General features: G+C 48.8%; 1 protein-coding gene across 4 annotated transcripts in view; it reads right to left on the reverse strand.

Moving 5' to 3' along the window:
* Window positions 1-1,214: 1,214 nt before the first annotated feature.
* Window positions 1,215-18,435, reverse strand: part of SLC13A4 (solute carrier family 13 member 4) — a 40,617-nt gene continuing 23,396 nt past the window's right edge. For 2 of the 4 annotated variants that reach the window (XM_049094864.1, XM_049094865.1), the window contains 9 exons: window positions 16,803-16,987; window positions 13,402-13,521; window positions 12,305-12,406; window positions 10,799-10,900; window positions 9,940-10,037; window positions 9,611-9,735; window positions 6,094-6,255; window positions 4,848-4,985; window positions 3,954-4,193 (listed from right to left, as the gene is read on the reverse strand). In XM_049094864.1, the coding sequence (XP_048950821.1) occupies window positions 3,969-4,193; window positions 4,848-4,985; window positions 6,094-6,255; window positions 9,611-9,735; window positions 9,940-10,037; window positions 10,799-10,900; window positions 12,305-12,406; window positions 13,402-13,521; window positions 16,803-16,987 (1,257 nt within the window). In that variant the 3' untranslated portion in view covers window positions 3,954-3,968. Of the gene's footprint in view, window positions 2,561-3,953; window positions 4,194-4,847; window positions 4,986-6,093; window positions 6,256-9,610; window positions 9,736-9,939; window positions 10,038-10,798; window positions 10,901-12,304; window positions 12,407-13,401; window positions 13,522-16,802; window positions 16,988-18,435 lie in introns of those variants that run through there. The other 2 variants (XM_025464127.3, XR_003142960.3) reach the window with 2 other exon arrangements.

The raw sequence follows: 18,435 nt of genomic DNA on the forward strand, positions 1-18,435 counted from the left end.
AGATGGTTCATGAATCTTTGCCATGTAAATGCTAATATAAAAGATTATATACCATGTACTTCATGGGTGACTTAAAGGAATTTCAAAGGCAATTAAGCAACTTTGGTGCATAATTGACTTGAAAATAAGGTGCAACTATACTTAATGTCGTTTCTCAGTCATCTATAAAATGAGGTGGTATAAGATGATCCTTACTGCTTTCCATCCATATAGTGTTGTGCTATTAGAAGATAAAAATCAAATAATATTTGCCAGGAATCTGAGACTACTAAGAAGAGCCATTAGTTCTTGTCCACCCATGGAGTGGAGTATTTTAGATGACAAGGAATTGTTAGTCATATCTGACATTTCCTGTCCCCGGAATGAGCAGTCTTGGTTAGCTTAAACTCTGGCTTTGGGAAAGAATACAGCTGCTCTTTAGGGCAGCCAGTAGACCATACTGAAATAAATGCTCCTTCTAAATTGGCCGGTTGAATACACTAGCTCCTTGGGGCATCTGGCAAGCAACTGCTGAGGGGAGTTTTAGGCTTTCCCTTTAGCAGTGAATGAGGTTCTCAAATGCTGAACAATGGCCCATAATTCTAAGTTATATCACCTTTTCTTTTTTTTACTTATTTATACTCCCAGAGCCTTATTATTATTTTTTTTATAGACTTCTATGTCCCAGTTTCTTTCCTTTTTTTTTTTTTTTTTTAATTTATGATAGTCACAGAGGGGGGGGGGGGGGGGGCAGAGACACAGGTAGAAGGAGAAGCAGGCTCCATGCACCGGGAGCCCGAAATGGGATTTGATGCCGGGTCTCCAGGATCGCGCCCTGGGCCAAAGGCAGGCGCCAAACCGCTGCGCCACCCAGGGATCCCCCAGAGCCTTATTATGTGCATCTTTGTCTTCATGTGACTAGAGGCTTGGTGTCTAGTTCCATAATGGGTCAGACATTTGACAGCTCGGCAGCTGTGACAAGATGATCATGATCTGAACATTTTATAGTAAAATAACTATAGAGATGCTGACTCGATCCAATGAGCTATAGTGTATATAACACTAGTATTTTATTTGGGCTCAGTCGTTCTTTATTTTTATAAGTAGTCCAATAATGCGGCTTAACCCAACTGATAGGGCGGCAGCAGTACTATCTATGGTTAAATCTGGTCATTGTGCTGTGATCAGAGCATGCAGATGTTGGGTGGCACAAAAGAAATTTTATAATTCACAGGTACTTGATAAACTAAGGGAATGACTTTATTGATAAGTTGTGGGAAGACTGCCCATGCTATCAATAGTAACTTAAAATCAATTACAAGAATGTAGTAACTGTGGGGTATTCCTTTTCCAATAAGACCTATTTAGCAAGGAACTGGTGGTGGAAATCAGAAATATGTATTGCTTACAAGCCAGGGTTGTTGGGAGCTACATCCAGTCATATAGCGAGGACACCTGCTGTGGAGAAAATGCAGGGTTTTCAGGAGGCCTTAATTTCCAGAGTGATTTTTCTCACGGGCAACATTTAGTTAGTTTATTGTATAAGTTGCTGGAAACTTTAAGGAACAGAAGACATCTTCTCTCCCCTCAAGGGGTTACTGACTTGTAGAAAGCGACTGATGTGTTTGGAACCTTCTGTACTTGTCTTCTCAGGCATGAACTCCTCATTACATCCGGAAGAAAGCTAGTCGGACACCATGAATAGTACTGTGGTCCGAATCCTAGCTTTGGCCTCATGAGTAAGACAGGTACGACAGTTCTTTTCTCCCTCCGGACAGAACCAATGCAGTGGTATCGATGATGAGTGGTAGGTGATGAGAGAGACAGGTGTCCCCCCCCCCCCCCCCCCGCCCCAGCTACGCAAAGGTAGAGCATTCCTATGAAACCTTCCGTAAGCTGAAATGGCATTGAGCAAAGAGCATTCCCAGACCCAAAGAGGAACCTCTCTCTGGCTTCTCTAATACCTTGGGGCACATCTCGCTAACCCTGCACAAAATCAACAAAGCACCGCTCCCAGGCAGAGTTGATGGCTCTGGTAGGTTGCCTCTGGGATGCTGGGTGTGGCTTCCCAGGAGGGGGCGTGGTGGCACCACGCTGGCACTCAGGCTGTGCACTGCTCTTCTACCAGCTCGCTGCAAAATCAGCGCTGAATGCTATGCAGACTTTTCTCAGAAACCTGGAGATCCTCCTGAGATTTCTTTCCGTTGGCAAAAACAGGTACTAACGTGGGTGGTGCTAAGGACGGAGGGCAGGGAAGAGGGCACTAACATCCAAGCATGTGTTCAGGTTGTCGGAGGCTTGCTGCACTTGAGGCGACGGACAGCAGGATCTTCCAGGATCTTCTGGTGTCAGTTGGTCGCTCGTCCTGGCGGCTCTCGGCCTGTTGGTCAGCCTCTGTTAGGTGCTTGGCAGCTCCTTCGCTCGGGCCGTTTGCCCACTTGTGTTAGGCCTGGTCAGTGATATTACTGACCCTCACCCAGGCTGGAAAAGTGTCCAAGTGGAAGAGGCTAACTCCCCATGTGTTGATGGCCACCATCACGATTACTAGGCCAATGACATTGACCCCTAGGCCAGCTTTCACCTGTAGGACACAAACCAGTGCACCCTAGTCACTAACAGTTAACAGCACAGATCCCTCCTCTGTGCCTCCCCACCCAAGCCCTGGTCCTGGTCTGCTCCAGCCACTGTATGGGATCTGTAGTGGGGCCTCCAGGGGTGACTCAGGACTGCGGCAGGAGGAGAGAGGCTATGAGAACCATCTCCACTTGTGTTCTCACTCCCGAGTGGAAGCCTGGAAGGTGGGTGCTTGAAGCACAGGTCTTAGAATGTCCAGGGTTAGACTACGCAAGGATTCTGTAGCTACATGATAGGGGACTGCTTTAAGGCAGGCGCTTCTTGGAGCCTTTAATGTCCTGACCCATGTGGGGACCGATAGGAGAGGCCATATTCCACAAAGACTTTGCCACTGTTCAGTATTTGTTCCTTCCCAAAGGAACAGCTTATGGAAGAAGGTGGTGTACCTTGGGTTCCCCTGGAGAACCAGGTCAGCTGCCTCTGCTCAGCCCTTCTTGGGGGCGGGTGACGGGTGACAGATGTGCTAGCTTTGCTGCCTTCTGCCGAGGGAATGTCCCGTCAACAGCTCTAAGCCCTCCCACGTCTGCCATGGAATTGACACAGGCTGAGAGGGGTGTGAGGGTTGATGGATGGCAGGGCCAGGGCCAGATGGAAAAATGTACAGTAAGGATAGCTGGCACCCCACCAGGGAGGGACCAAGCACACCGTGTGTGGCCGCCACTAGCTGCCATTGAGTTAGTTGGGAAAGCTGTGAGGGAAGATGAATGCTAGGAAATCGTTCCCAAGCAAGTGACTAGATGTGGTGTTCTCTGCTTTCTGGCCAGAGCCCTGGGCTTATTAGTCGTTCTTGCTCCCTGGGCTTTGGGTGCGGAGAACTGCCCATGTCGCCTAGCAGAGGAGGCAGGTTCTAAAGGGGCTGAAAGGAACCGCACAGAGCATCTGGTCGGACCCTCCATCTTTAGCAGATGAGGAAATGCAGGTCTCAGGTCAGTGCCTGGGCTGAGAATAGACCCGCGATTGGCTCACTTCTTGTCACCCGGTATCTCTGAAAGGCACTGTCTCTGATCACTTTTTTGGGTCCAGAAAAGACTGTGGGGGTGGGGGATGAGTGGTGGGGGCACCCAGAAGAGGAACTAGGGGGGACAGGAGAGTTGGAACCGAGCCCAACTCTCTTGAGCAGACAGGGTTGTGCAGTAAGAGATGAGGGCGAGGGGGATGGCTGTGACCTCCCTTCCCTGAAGTATTACAGGTGACTTAGATGAGCAGTTCGAATGGTAGAAAGGGCCTGAATATCTGCTACCAGCCCGAAGCTCTCCCTTTCCTCCATTTGGCATTTACAGGGCTGCTGAGAATGCGTCTGGACGTCCGTGAACAAGAACGTGTGAGACCCTCAGCAAGGGGGACTGGTCCCTATTTCAGACCACCCAGCCCCAGTAATTATGAGTTGTTTTTATCTTTTCCCCAGCCCCCCAGGAGCCTGGATACCCAGGAGCACAGCAGGGGGTATAGGCTGAGGGGTCGAGGGTAAATATGCCCAACACTACAGTCTGACCATCTGCCTCCATCTTGTGGGAGTCCAGCTGAGAACCGAGCAATGAGCTGTGGGTGCTTCGCTTGGCCATTGCTGCTTCAAGGGCTGCCTGTGTTGGGGAGAGCTCAATGGGAGGGGCCTGTCCCATCATACCTTCCACCCTAGGTTCCTACAGTTTCTCCTGCTTCACGTCTCTAAGTAAACAGCACCTTTTGCAATGAACATCCCCACTGGTCCAGTGAAGAAACTGAGGGAAACCCTCGTGCCTCTCACCCTGGGCTGCATCTCGTGACTATTCCAGCTTTCTCTGTGTACCCCCTTTCTCCCAGATAAGGCTGGGAGAGCACGTTATTGGGCCTCATGGACCAACCAACAGCCTTTTTATTATTTTTTTTAATAATTATTTTTTATTGGTGTTCAATTTGCCAACATACAGAATAACACCCAGTGCTCATCCCGTCAAGTGCCCACCTCAGTGCCTGCCACCCAGTCACCCCCACCCCCCCCACCCACCTCCCCTTCCACCACCCCTAGTTTGTTTCCCAGAGTTAGGAGTCTTCCATGTTCTGTCTCCCTTTCTGATATTTCTCACTTTTTTTTCTCCTTTCCCCCCAACAGCCTTTTTGCCAGCACCATTCTTTCTACCACACTAGACTGAGTGCTGACAGACTATAGAGCCTGCTATAAAATAATAAACTTCAGGAGGAGGCTGGGGACCACTGGTCCCTGTCCTCATGGCAGGAAGAGGGCATCCACGACTTACCATATCTTTGATCTGGCAATGCCCATAGCTGAAGACGATGGCGTTGGGGGGATTGCCCACAGGCAGCATCACTGCAAAGGAGATGCACATGGTGACTGGGATCAGAGTGTAGAGTGGATTAATGTGCAGCGTTTCAGACTAGGAGAAGAGAGAATTCACAGAAACATGAGCATTGACATTAGGCTTGCATTTCTTGGGCTTAACATCGCAAACATGCTCAAAATGGCAGCTCGGCGTTGGCTAATTTCTGCTGGATGCCATGTGCTACAAGTAGTTAAATCACTACCCTTAAGGGCACACGGTGCTGGGCAACCCAGGTGGGCTCCTACTGCTCACTCACTCCCTGTGGAAACATGGGTTTGGGATTCCTTCCTAGAAGGGATGTGTCATTTCCTGGTGCTGGTCTAATTTTATTCTTTAGTCAGGAGATTCATTCTTCAAACTCAAGTCTCTTGGATAAGTTACTTTGGTTGAGGTGAGGGGTCCCTCTAGGTAAGATGCTTGCATTGTATGGGATTTGAACCCATGGTCTTGCCCTCAGTGTTGCAGAGTCTTAACCAAGTGTATCCCGGTGCTCACACAGACGATGGAGGGAGCAGTTGGAAGGAGACATCTGAGCAAAGAGCAAAGACAGTGGCTGGGGGTAGTTTGGGGTTAAAAAGAGCAGAAGTATATCATTTTGTTGGGGATGAGGAGGAGGTGGCTTCATTTTATAGGTTCCACCTTGCTAATGGGACAGACGCAGCATTGTGTGTAGCGCAGTACCTTGGGGGCTGCTTAGCCAGGCTGAGATCCGGTGGTGGCTCCCCTCCCCTCACTCATGAATAAAAGATTGTTCTGAGACCATGGGATGAGGGTGGCATTGATTGCCTCAATTCTCAGGACCTCCCCTACCCCTACCCCCACCCCCGACAGTGAAACTCGGGGGAGGTGGTGATGACAGAGTTGTGGTCTTGGGCTTGACAGCTGAGTGTACTTCTGGGAGCATTTTGTCCCCATTTTCCATAGTTCTTCCTCTGGCCCTACTATTAGGTCTTAGGAGAGATAGAAATGATGATTGTGAGGAATTGGAATCCTAGGGTTATTTATTCACTTATCATATTTGAAACACTTCATTTCCAAACTATGGCTGGAGCACCAATCAGTGGAGGCTGTGGCAATAACCAGACGAGAGAGTACAGCCGTGGACCTGCTCCTCGGGCCCAAGGCAGCCCGTCCTGACACGTGGGAGCCCTTCCCTACTCACCAGGCTGCATAGGATGGGCAGGAAGATGGTGATGGTGGCTGGGTTGCTCACAAACTCTGTGACAATGGACACCAGGATGCATGCCAACAGGGTGACAGCCCACGGTGGGAGGCCACTCAGAGACAACATCTGGTGTCCAATCCATGTGGAGAGGCCAGAGCTCTGCAGGAAGATGGGTGATAGAGTAAGAAGAAAGGAGAAAAAGCACATTCCCCATGGAAGTTTTAGACTCCAGAAGGTCAGGGATGTTGGGGGGCTGGAAGGAACCACTAGGAGTCATCTAATTTGCCTTCCTATTTTCAAGCAGACTGGACCCAGAGGCATTACTGATTTGATGATGGGATCATTTTTACAGCCCGGAAAATTCTTTATGGTTCTATCACATTCAATTTTGGGATTTCCTAGGCATTCATCACAGGGTATAGAGAGCAACCCATCCTAATTGCTGTGATTCTTCTTACGATTTTGCTGATGGTTTGGCAGGGGCTGAAGATCTTCGGGGCAATGGGCCCCTCAACTTCAATCTCCTTACTCTCTCCAGCCTGTGACATTTTCACTCTGTCATCCAGCCAATGGTGCTTTTTACACAGACCACCCCCGCCAGTGTAATCGTTATTCTGTTTTTGAAGTGTGGCTCTCTCAGGTGCCTGGGTGGCTCAGTCAGTTAAGCATCTGCCTTCAGCTCAGGTCATGATCCCAGGCTCCTGGGATCGAGTCCTTCAGGGCTCTGGGATCAAGTCACCCATGGAGTTCCCTGCTCAGCGGCGAGTCTGCTTCTCCCTCTCCCTCTGCTGCTCCCCCTTGCTCATGTGCGCGCATGCTCGAGTTCTCTCTCTCTCTCTCTCTATCACATGCACTTTCTCAAATAAAATCTTAAGAAATCTAGCTCTCTTATCACCTGTGGAAGGGGGAAGATTATCAATATCTTTGGATAGTCCCCTTCCTTGCGGTTTGTGCAGAGTCGGGGGGCAGGCCTAAACCCTGGAAGCTTTACATAGAGGGATTACCTGTCTATCTGAGCTTAGTGGGAAGATGCCACCCCCCTAGGCCACAAATCTTGTCATGCAGCCCCGGCCTGTTTCAGGTTCAATCTCATCATGGCTGACATCAGGATCTACAATCCACCAGTGCTTTTTCACGACACAAGATACGAAGGCATGTTGCCACTCTCAAACCCTTTTCCATTAGCAAAATTTATATAGATCTACTCCAATAAATGAGTATCTCCCACTTGGAATAACATATTTGGTTAGAAGTTGTTCATTTGCCAGTGGTGAAGATTCCCTCCCTCCCTTAAAAAATAAAGGACGCTGTTGAGGTTTATACTAAAACCCTAGGTTACCATATGCATTCTCCTGCCCTCGCTCCTTCCTCCTCTCTCTTCTATGGTTGGTGTGCTCTAACTTTTTGTACCTACCCTAGAGACTGCAAATGCACTGAAGAAAGGAGAGTAGAGCCCAAAGCAAGGTGAGATTTTATGATTCCTCAAGCTATGACTCCTACTCATATTAAAGACAGCCTCACCGCATTGTCAGCAGGCTGCTTTATCTCCCCTTTCCAAATTCCTCAAAGGCTATTTGATCTCTACAGCACCCTGACCACCTCAAGGCAAGCTCGTAGATAGCTGGTGGTAAAAGGCCTTCAGAATTCTCTCTGCTGTGGCCATTTTACCTGGGAGCACATTTTTCTTTTTGCTCTACTGCCTATGGGCTGCAAATCCAACATGGGACTACAGCAATTCATGACTGGTACCTCTTCTAGCATATTAAGCCTTACCCACTGGATAAACAGGAGGAAGAACATTTAGCTGAGTGGGAATAGTACTTCTTATAAAGAAACAGAGCTCCATTTATCACATTATACAGATAGTACTCAGAGCTAAAGTAAAAATAGCAATTTTTTTCCAGAAGCTTTTTTATACTGTAATTTGAAAGAAATCCACAAATTAGATTGCCAATTTAGAGAAAAGCACAACAAAGGACGTCTTATTTATTTACTCTTTTAAACCTTGGTACAAAAAAATTTTACATTGGATTTAACCTCGTGTCAAGACTGAAATTATCTCAAACTTGATAGGAATCACCTATGTCATACTTGACATATTAAAATTAGTAGACTCAGTAGATTTTACAGAAATATCAACTATGCTATCTGTAGCACAGACACATTTGTAGTTAAAATCTTTCCGGGCTAGATGCAGTGGCCCAAACTATCAATAAAGAAAAGTATGATATTCTGAACTTGGAAATACCAATAGCACATATACAGGATTGCTTGAAAGATGGGACACGTAGTAGTGGCTAGCAATGAAAAGAATGAGGATTTTAGTTTCAATAAAGATGTTGATATGAATGTCAAGGAAGCCTTATAAAAGCTTTCATAAAAATACAGATTGGTGCTTGGATCGGAGGTGAGAGATGGGGCTCCAGTAATACGACTTTTACTCTGTAGGAGACTGGCCACCTCTGGACCATGTTGGAATAAGGCCAAGGGCAGAGTGTAGTGAGTCCTAAGGAGCAACCAGCACAGTAAGGGGTCACTACTTCTTGAAGAATGGTGGAGGAACTAGGGAGTTTTAGTTTGGGGGGGGTGATCTAAGGGGATCTAATAACTTTATTACTTTAATCATTATTACCTAGGTTAGGGTTCGAGAGAACAGAGCCAAACAGTGGAAGACATACGGAAGACCAGAGCTAAAAGTAAAGACCACCTCTCTGTTCCCTGCTCAGGGAGTGCCCTGCCACTGGTGGTGTTCGAGCCCAGGGGTGTCCTGCAGGGAATTCTCTCACTGGGTAGGAGACGGGACGCAGTGTCCTTCAGGGTTCCTTCCACCTGGGGGATTCTGTGATCTTAGATGCAGATAGCATCGGCCGTCAGTGAATGGGCAGCCAAAAAGCAAGCCAGGTTAATATAGCAAAGGTCGAGGGAAAAACTGTGTGAACCTGATTAATTTGGGGGAGTCCTTTTCTATTTCAGGAAGGGCTAACATTTTAGGAAATTCAACTATTTCCCACCAGCCCCTTCTATAAGATCTTATCCCAATTCCTCCCAATCAGGAAAGCGAGGCACCTGTGTAGCATTTACATCAGCGTTAGCATGCATTCTCCAAAGGGGCTCAATGTATGCATGTGGGAGGATTGAAGGAGTTTGCTGTGTGTCAATTTGGGGTGTCTCTGGACCCCTACAGCCTCTTACTACCACTGTCAAATGCCCAGAAGGAGATGGCTATAGAAACCAACCTTTTGCCAGTGGCATTGTGGGCTGGTGAGTGAGGTGGGAGTGCCCACATGCCCTGACTCCCCAGCACGGCTGGTCTCTAACTCCCCATCCTCAGTAGTGCTAGCCTAGAGGTTCAGGGCAGGACAGGATACCCACGCCTGGCCATACTCTTCCCCTGGGTGAATGTTCATGTCTCCCTCAGCACCTTGGAGTCTTCCTCCCAGAATAGAAATGACTCATTAGGTAAAGCTGCTTAAAACAAACTGTTGGCCCAATAAGAATAGAAATCAAGAGTTACCTTGCTGCCAGAGGCCAGAGCATAGCCTCCTCCCACCAGAATGACAATCTCCCAGGGCATGGTCTTCTGGAAGTCCTTCCATGTAATGATGGGCTCTGTCCCCAGGGAGGGCTCCTGGCTCTGCCCTGGATCACAGGTAGAGGAAGAGCAGGATGAGGGTTTGTGGAGACAAGGACCTAATTGGTGAACTGATGGCTGGGGAGGCTGCTCTGCTATTGGGGGGCAGAAGGGGAGCCTCAGAACAGCCTTGGTGAGGCTCTTCTGAAAATTCTGACTTGGGTATGGTTGACCAGAGCCAGCCCTGACTTCTTCCCTTGAACCTCTCTCACCATCACTCTTCTTCCCAAAGCAAGGCTTCTTTGCTGGAATCAGGAAGAGGAGGAAGCCGAGGAAAACAGAGACCGTGGCATCGGTGCGGTAGCCCTTCCTAGCAAAGAAATGAGCAGGGCTGGGGGCAGAGGGCCAGGAGGGAGGGGAACACCAGGTCTCAGGACGGTCTGTGGGAACACAGTGCCTCTCTTTAGGGCCCAATCTAGAGGGTCCTCCGCCTGCCTTCCTGCATCAGCTGCCATACTGATTTAATGGGCAAGGGTTGGAGGCCGGAGGCCGGGCCCCACTAGTGTAGACGTCTCGGTGTGGATCATGGGCCCATTAGAAGGAGAGATCAGGGGTTATTTCGATAGAGGAGACTATGGAAGGATAACTTCTCTTTCCTACAAGGGTCACACTTCTGTGTGTGTCTTTGCTCAGTTGAGAAGCTGAACAGAGAGAGCTGTGGCCCTGGTCCTCGGGGGTCCTGTGGGGGTGGCCCTGGGGCCTCTGCCTGCCACTGCCTGCCTCAGCCTGCCAAGGCCTCGGCCACCTCCGGCCACACTCTCTCACAGCTGGCCTTTGACCTTAAGCCTCAGAGCCACCTGCAAGACAACTGAGGTTTCAAGAGCTTAGGAAACAAAACCAAGGTCACATGGCTGGTCAGGGGGCAGCATGAAATCCCAACCCCAGACTCAGATGCCACATGCTCTGTTTTCTTCCTGCCTCCACACTTTGGCTTCCCTCAAGAGAGGCCACTTGCAAGGGGATGTTGTGCTTCCTGGGCTCATGGCTGCCCCTGCGAGCCAAGGAGGGACACCCTGCCTGAAGGATCTGCATCAGGGGGTGATTCTTAAAGGAGGAGACAAGACCACTTACTTCTCAAAGAAAGAATCCCAGCCAGGAACAAAGCCAGGCTCCCGGGTAAACCACAGCACGGTCATCAGGATGAAGAAAAATCCAGTTACCATTTCAGGGTAGCTATGAAATACAACAGGAAGAGCTGCTCCGGGATCTGGGAGGTCTCTGCTGGCTTCTTCACTCCTCCCGGCGGGGGGGGGGGGGGGGGGGGGGGGGGGGGAGGGGGGGGCTGCTGCTGTGTCCAGAGCCCCCATCCTGGAGACAGAACAGCCACTGCCCCGCTGCTCTGAGCAGCCCGACTGAAGTGGGAAGAGGGCCAAGAAGATGCCAGAAAACAGGATGTCGCCCGTGTCTCCGGGAGCAGCTGAGGTAGGAAGGGAGGAGGGGGCACAGCCGCAGACATTGAGGCAACAATAGAGAGCAGGGCCTCCTACGAGGACACAGTGACACAGGCCCCCACACTCGGCTAGTGGGCCTGGAGCGGCCACAACCCTTCGGAGGGAATTTGACGATGCTACCAGGAGCCTTAAATTTGGTCCTTCCTTTTGTGTAAGGGAATAACCAGAGATGCACAGTGATATGTTACCTACTTAAAGATTAAACACTGAAAGTGGAAACAACCTACATATTCAGTGATATCCCGTGACATCAGATACATTTTGGTCTAACTGTAGGTTCAAATGTGATGCATCTGATCATTATGTTTGCACTGCAGAGCTAATGGCCTGGGAATAAGAGGACAGTCTAGCGCTGAGTGAAAAAAGACCATGTTCAGTTTGGACTGAGTTTTAGCAAAAATGCATATAATTTTGCACAAAAAAACAGAAGGAAGAGTAATTACGGTAACAGTTGGGAACAGTTAACACTGAATAAAAGGAAAGTCCGTTTTAGTTCTCTCTTTCTATTTTCCGTATTTTCTGAATGCTCTACAATGAACATGCACTCCTTTTATAAATCAAACCATTTAAAAATACTGCTTATACCAGGATCCTTTTGCCTAAAGCCATCTGCCTACACCATGAAAGGAGAAAAACCCCACCAAGTAGGATCTGTGGTCACTGGAGAAAGCCGATGATGGCTGAGGGGGTGGTGATTCCTTGGGCCCTCTGGCTTTAAGTCTGCATTTGATGATGCTCGATGCCCCCCAGCTTCCTAGGAGTGGCCCTGGGACTGGCAGTGGTCCGTTCAGAGCAGTGTGGGGCGCTGACTTCACAGGACATTGGGTCTGTCCCAAGAGGGTGCTGTGTTGTCTCACACTTCCTTCCCCGGCCCCCCATCTGCGCCATCCACCCCACACCATGGCTATACCTTGGACTTGGAACACGACAAAGGGGGAGGGCGGCCTCCTGCAATCTGGGCCAGCTGGCCTTGGGCATTCAGCAGCATCTCTAAGTGCCAGGATTCGTAGCTGTGGAAAGCCCCCCAGCGCAAGGGACTGCCGAGAACAAGGCTGCTTGTGTGCTCACTTTACCTGCCATGCTTTCTCTCCTGGAGGAGGAGAGAGGATGAAGGGCTGATTTTTACCTAATGGCTCCCAGCTTTTCATATTCCTCTTGGATTCTCTTCTCTGACAGCTCTTCCCTTTTGGTCTTCTTCTTCTTGCTTAGAGAGCAGGTCTCTCTAAAGCTGAGAAAGAAGAAGAGCAGAAGGATAAAGAAAGCGTGCTTCTGAGGCCTAGAGGAGTCAAGGAGTAAGCAAATACTAAACTGCTGGCTGGCTGTAATCACTCACCCCCTCTTCCACACTCTGCCCCTCCAACCCCTGCTGTCCTACGACTCAGCCCCCCCTCAAACTCTCCCCTTGGCTTCCAGGACTATCCATCTGGGTGTATCTCTGGTGTATCGATGTGAAGGATCATGTTTGACAGACTTGTGTGAGTGTATGGATGGGGGGTAGTTTTTACATACAGAAGTATACAGCTGTCACTGATATTTGATAGTTGCCTCTGAGTTCTTGAAAAAAAAAAAAAAATCCAATGGGAGTCTTGGATCCCGTGAACCAAGACATCCTATTTATCTTCCCTTTATGTGTTTGAGGATCATCAAAATATGGTTATGAAGAAAAGCTTGCTAAGCAGATTAATATCAGAAATAATATTGCAAGAGGAATATCTAACTTGTGATTTGGAGAGATATGTGAATATTTCATGTAACTACTATGCATGAATCACTCATGTCTAGAAGATTCGATAGGAATCTATCGAAGCCTAAGGAATTCTTCTACTTGGAGTCACATTTCTTTAGAAGTTAGTTCAAATTACTCTGTCTGCTTTGAAAGAGATGAAACTACATTGACCACAGTCCCATTCAGACTTTTTATAAATCTGATACTTCCTTTAACCAGGTAGTTGGTGGGGGGGGGGGGTTTGGAGTGGGGGTTACCAGTTAGCTGGTGTTAAGAACATTCCATTGTAGAGCTTATAGTGAAGTGCCAAGGCCATGTATATTTAGTTCCTAGAACCGGTGATGCCTGACTCCCCGTCTAGTCCAGCGCCTTCTCCTCGCACATCCTCCGTGGTCACTTGGCAGCTCCCCCTTGGATAGTGCTCCCCAGGGCTCCCGCCATGACTCTGGAGGGATGGGAGAGCCTCGCTACCTCACTGGCAGGGCCCTGGGACTCACTTGCAGCCCAGGAACAGCCAGTGCATCCAGAACCAGCTGACCACCAGCATGATGAGGGAGATGGGAAAGCTGAAGAGGAACCAGGTGCCAAAGTTGACCACCTCTGCAGCTGGATACTGGCTGGAGGGGAAAGAACCAAGTCAGCGACTGGAAATGGATTCTCACGTGGTTTCTGGGGGGTGATAAGCTAAACGCTCCTTAAGAACACATACATCACAGCTAATGGTAGAGAGGACGGTAATGATACAGTGAAACATTATCTAGAACTCACGTATTTGACAGTTGTAACTGTACAGGACCCAGCCAAGAATGATGAAGTAAGCCAAAAAGGACACCTAAGCAACCAAACTTGATAAATCACTGAAGTGTATATATTTTGCACTCAGGAGAACCACTCAGGATCTGTTTGCTCTTCATTTATGGAAAGATCCTGGAAAGTTACTCATCTGGTTTTTAGGTCAACAGAGAATGGAAAGAGCAGTCTGGTATACTTTGTTTATAAGGAAACCAAAGGAATGTGAGCTTTGATTAGGGGATGCAAGGCACTGATTCTGGAGAAGTTGGACTCTAGAGCATCACGAAGGTTCCAGGTATTAACTGTGCCCATAGGGAACCGTGGCTTGGAATCCCCAAATATTTGATCAACATCCACTGCTATCCTAGGGGCTCAGGGAGGTTACCCAGAGGACTCTTCATTCCTCAGGAAGGGCTGTGGCCTCCAGCCCTGATGTTGTTTTCCTGGGGAGCTGGGATGGGCCACAGGTGAGCCATGACTTTAGCCAAGACAACGTCTGTGTTCCTTTCCTCTGGGATTGCTACCTCTAAGGTGGGAGGAGATTGCCCCTCTTTTCACACTAGGCACTGCGTGGAAAAAGAGACCAAGAGCAGATTCTCCTCTCCCCCCAAGAGAGAATGCAATGGAGAATGCAACGTCATCCCAGGGACATCCACTTTTTTGCACCGTGGTCTGGTCAGGGACTTACCTTTACCATCCACCTGCTTCTTGGGAAATTGTGACAGCTTGTGCCTCCCCTAAGGGCCAGAGTGGCTCACTGATAGCGGGTGGCGGGAAGAAGGACTTTTGGAGCTAGAAGGATACCAGAGGGCGTAAATCACTGGGTGACTCACTCTGGCCTGCGCAGGCTAACCGGCCTAAGGTCTGTTGCGTCATCTCTTCTCTGTACATAGAAATCTAGGCCCTGCTCCTGGACTCAGGAAAAAGGAATGGGCTTTTAGAATAGATTAAATAAACTTTTGTGGGTGAATATGAGGGCCTACTACCATTTACGGCACTTTAGAAAGTGTAGCAACTAACTTGTAGATTTTTGCAACACGGCCAGGCTGAACCCGGGGGGTGGTCTGTTCACCAACGCCAAGAGAAACAGTGTGGCGGCACTTTCAGACAGTGGAGATCCAGAGAGCCCACCGTCCTTTCACAGGATCCCTATCGTCCACGTAAGCCACGGTTGTGACTAAAGGTACCATGACAGCCCAGGAAGGAGGCTAAGAGAATATGAATTGGCCCGACCACAGGGTGAATCAGGAATTAAAGAGCAGAGACTCAGAGTCTGGACAGAGTAATATGATGTGAGGATTCTCACAGCTCAGATCCTGGGGACTTGGGTCTTAACATTTCATTGGCCCTTCCTCCTCCCGTCTCTTCCCCCCTCCCTCTCCTTCCTTGCTTCCTTCCTTCCTTTTCCTGCCAAAGTGAAAGGAGTGCTTCTGCTCTTGTCTGATCTCTTTCTCTCCTGTCTGCTCTAGAACCCTTCCTGCGTTCTCAGGGACATCAGGCTATCAGTCGTCCCCTCTCTCCCAAATCTTTCATCTTCCTCTCACCTGGATGTCCCTATCTACATTCAAATGTCCTCCATCTTAAAAGTCCCTCTTGACCCCACTTGACTCTTCCGTTATCATTATCCCATACCTCTCCTTCTCATCACAGACAACTTTGTCCACTCACCCCCAGCTTACTCCTCAACTCATGGAAATTTGGCTTCACTTTTCAGTCACTTGACCGAATTGCTCTTGCCTAGGTCACCAGTGACCTTCATGTCATGGAATTGAATCTTTTTGTCCTTTTGCTTAGTCATTCAGCCACTTTAGACAGTATGGCTCATGCCTTCCTCCTTGAACGCTTTCTTCCCTTGGATAGAATGACACCAGATTTTCCTCTTCCCTGTGTGATACCCTATTGTCCTCTCATTTATAGTCTACTTTAAAAAATTGAGCTTAATATTTATGGCCCCTGCTCTACTTACTCCATATATTCTCCCAGAGTGATGGATCTCCTTCACTCTCTTGGCTTCACTTGCCACATGCCTCCCACCAGGACCCACTACTATCTAATTAGTGGGCCCCAGTACAAAATGCAAATGTGGGGCTGCTTGTTCAAAAATGATTAAGAATTCCCAGATGGTGACAGTGGACCATCAAGCTAAGTGTGGGGTCCTTCTCAGCATCGTGGTCCAGTGGGACCATACAGGTCATGTGCTCAGGAAGACAGCTCTGCAGGCCGCTGACTTTAAATCTATGCCTTTCACTTAAAAATGTTTAGGAGATTCAGAGCTGTGTATCCCTCTGGCCATCTCAACCTCTACATCAACATCTCCTTATTTTTCTGCTCCTTTAGGTCAAGGGCAACTCTGTTCTCCCAGCTGCGGAGACCATGAGTCTGACAATCAGACTTGGCCCTTCCCTCCCTCAGGCTCTTTCTAATCCTATTGAGGCTGGTCAAGCCTACCTCTGCCTTTCTCTCAAATCTGACCACTTCTCCTCACTGCTGCCTGGGTTTGCAGGCCACCACCAGCTCTCTCCTGGGCATCTGCAGTGGTGTCCAAAGTTGTCCACCTGCTGCCTACTTTCTCTCTTCCATGTTTTCAATCCTGAATCAGTTTTCAAAACTATAAATCTGATCACCTTGCTCCCTGCCTATAATTCCTCAAAGGCTACTCACAGCCTTCCAGATGAAGTCCAAGTTCCTGAGTGGGCCACAGGAGGCCCTTTGCGATCTCTGTGTCTACCTCTGGCCTCCCTTTACCCTCTACCGTTCTCTCCTATGTGCTCTGCTCACTGGCCACTGAGTCCTTCCACTCACTGTTGTGTTGGTCTGGAAAACCTCCTTTTCTCCAGGGTATGCCCACTGTGCTTCCAGTATTGTTTCTGTAGCTGTGTCCTTGGGGAGCCGTGTCCTCCCTGTAGACTGGGCGGCCCCCGTGGGCTCTCCCAGAAGAACCACCCCCCCTCCAGTCACACCGAGCTATCATGCTCCATAGTCTCTTTTCCCTCTGGGTATGGAAACGGTTCCAGTTCCATTTTCTGCCCTATCCTTATCATCTCATTCTGCTCCCGACATGTACTGGGTGGTTGGTAGATATTTGTGGATCTGGTGAGTTCCTTACTTGTTGAAGTGTTCCAAGAAAATGAGGCTGGTAGACGTGCCAATGATGGTGGTCAGGCCCCCAATGGTAGCAGCATAAGATATGCTCAGAGACAGGCACTTGCAGATCATCTGGTCATGCTGGGACTTGTACTTTCTGTTGAGCTCCTGGTTCCTGGGGCCGGGGATCAGGACTAGTGGCTTTTCCTATCAGAGAAAAATTAGTGAATCTTTCCAACCCAGTGTGGGCTGTCCAGCACACAAAGCATGAAAGCAGGGGCACCACGGTGCCATGGAAGGTTTGATGCTTGGGGGTCAGAAGGATAAATCCCCATCCTAGCTCTATCATTTACCAATTTGGGCAGCTCCTCTGAGTCACCTATTCTTCTGCAAAATGAAGAAAAGCCTATTTTCTCCACCAGATTGTTGTGAAGAGTAATTGAGGTAATATATGGAAAGCACTGAGAATACTTCCTGGCATTTAACAAATGGTAAGCGATAATTACTTTTGTTGTTAGTAACAGCATGTTCTATTTTCACCTGAACTCCAGCAGACCTGGTCGCTCTCCGCTTTGTGTGTCAGTGACACATGGGAGCTGGTGGTTCTCTCTCTGGATTTGGAGTAAAAGTCCTGCCTGGGAGAGGACTGAGAAATACGCCTTGGGAGGCAGAGGGAGTCCAATGTGTGATTCTCTCCTCACCCTTTTCTCCTTCTAGCCTCTTGGTTTTGAATCCCCACTCTCTCCCTTCCCTTGCATATGAGGCTGGCCTTCTGTGCTCCTACAAGGCCCTGCTTAGCCTGATGGTGTGGCCTTTCAGGGTCAGAGGTTGCTGACCTCTGGCCTTAAGTGTAGATAAAGAAGCAAGTGGGGCACTTGGCTGGCTCAGTCAGTTAAGTGTCTAACTCTTGTTTCAGATTAGGTCGTGGTCTCAGCATCCTGGGATGGATGGAGCCGCGCATTGGACTCCATGCTTGGCATGGAGCCAGCTTATGACTCTCTCTCCCTCTCCCTTTGCTTCTCCTCAGTGCACTCTCTTTCTCTCAAATAATAAATAAATAAATCTTAAAAAAAGAAAGAAAAAGAAAAGAAGCAGCAGCAAGTACCCTCTGCCCCTCCAGGCCTGGTGTCCTGCCAACTGAGTCTTCGTAAGACCCAGAGCCGCCTGATGCAAACATCAGGAGGCCAAATCCTGGGAAAGCCCTGGGAAAGAGGCCGCCTTGCCTCCTTTCTCAAAGCCTTTAACCAGTGCCCCACCTCCCAGGAGGGCCTGAGTTGGTCTGGACCCTTGCAAGCCTTCCCGAGAGATTCATTATTCGAGCTGTAAGAGAATTCAGATTCTCTGGTCTGGTGGTTTTCTAAATTTTCCATGAAAATTTTCATGGACCTCCAATATATAAAGCATAATGTAGCATTTACTAAGCATACATCTGTTTTATAACTGAAAGTAGACACGTGTGGTGAGGGAGACGTGGATTTGAATCGAGATATTCCTCAAATTACTGACTCTGAGGCCTTGGACACGCGATGTCACCTCCTTCCATTTCATCTGCAGAAATGGAGTTCAAGACTTGCTACCTCCCCGAGCCAAAACTAGGGAGAAAACGCTCAGCACACTGCACTTGGTACATAATCGGTGTTTCATAAATGGTGGCA

This window comes from Canis lupus, chromosome 16 (assembly GCF_003254725.2).
Source record: "Canis lupus dingo isolate Sandy chromosome 16, ASM325472v2, whole genome shotgun sequence".
NCBI lineage: Eukaryota > Metazoa > Chordata > Mammalia > Carnivora > Canidae > Canis > Canis lupus.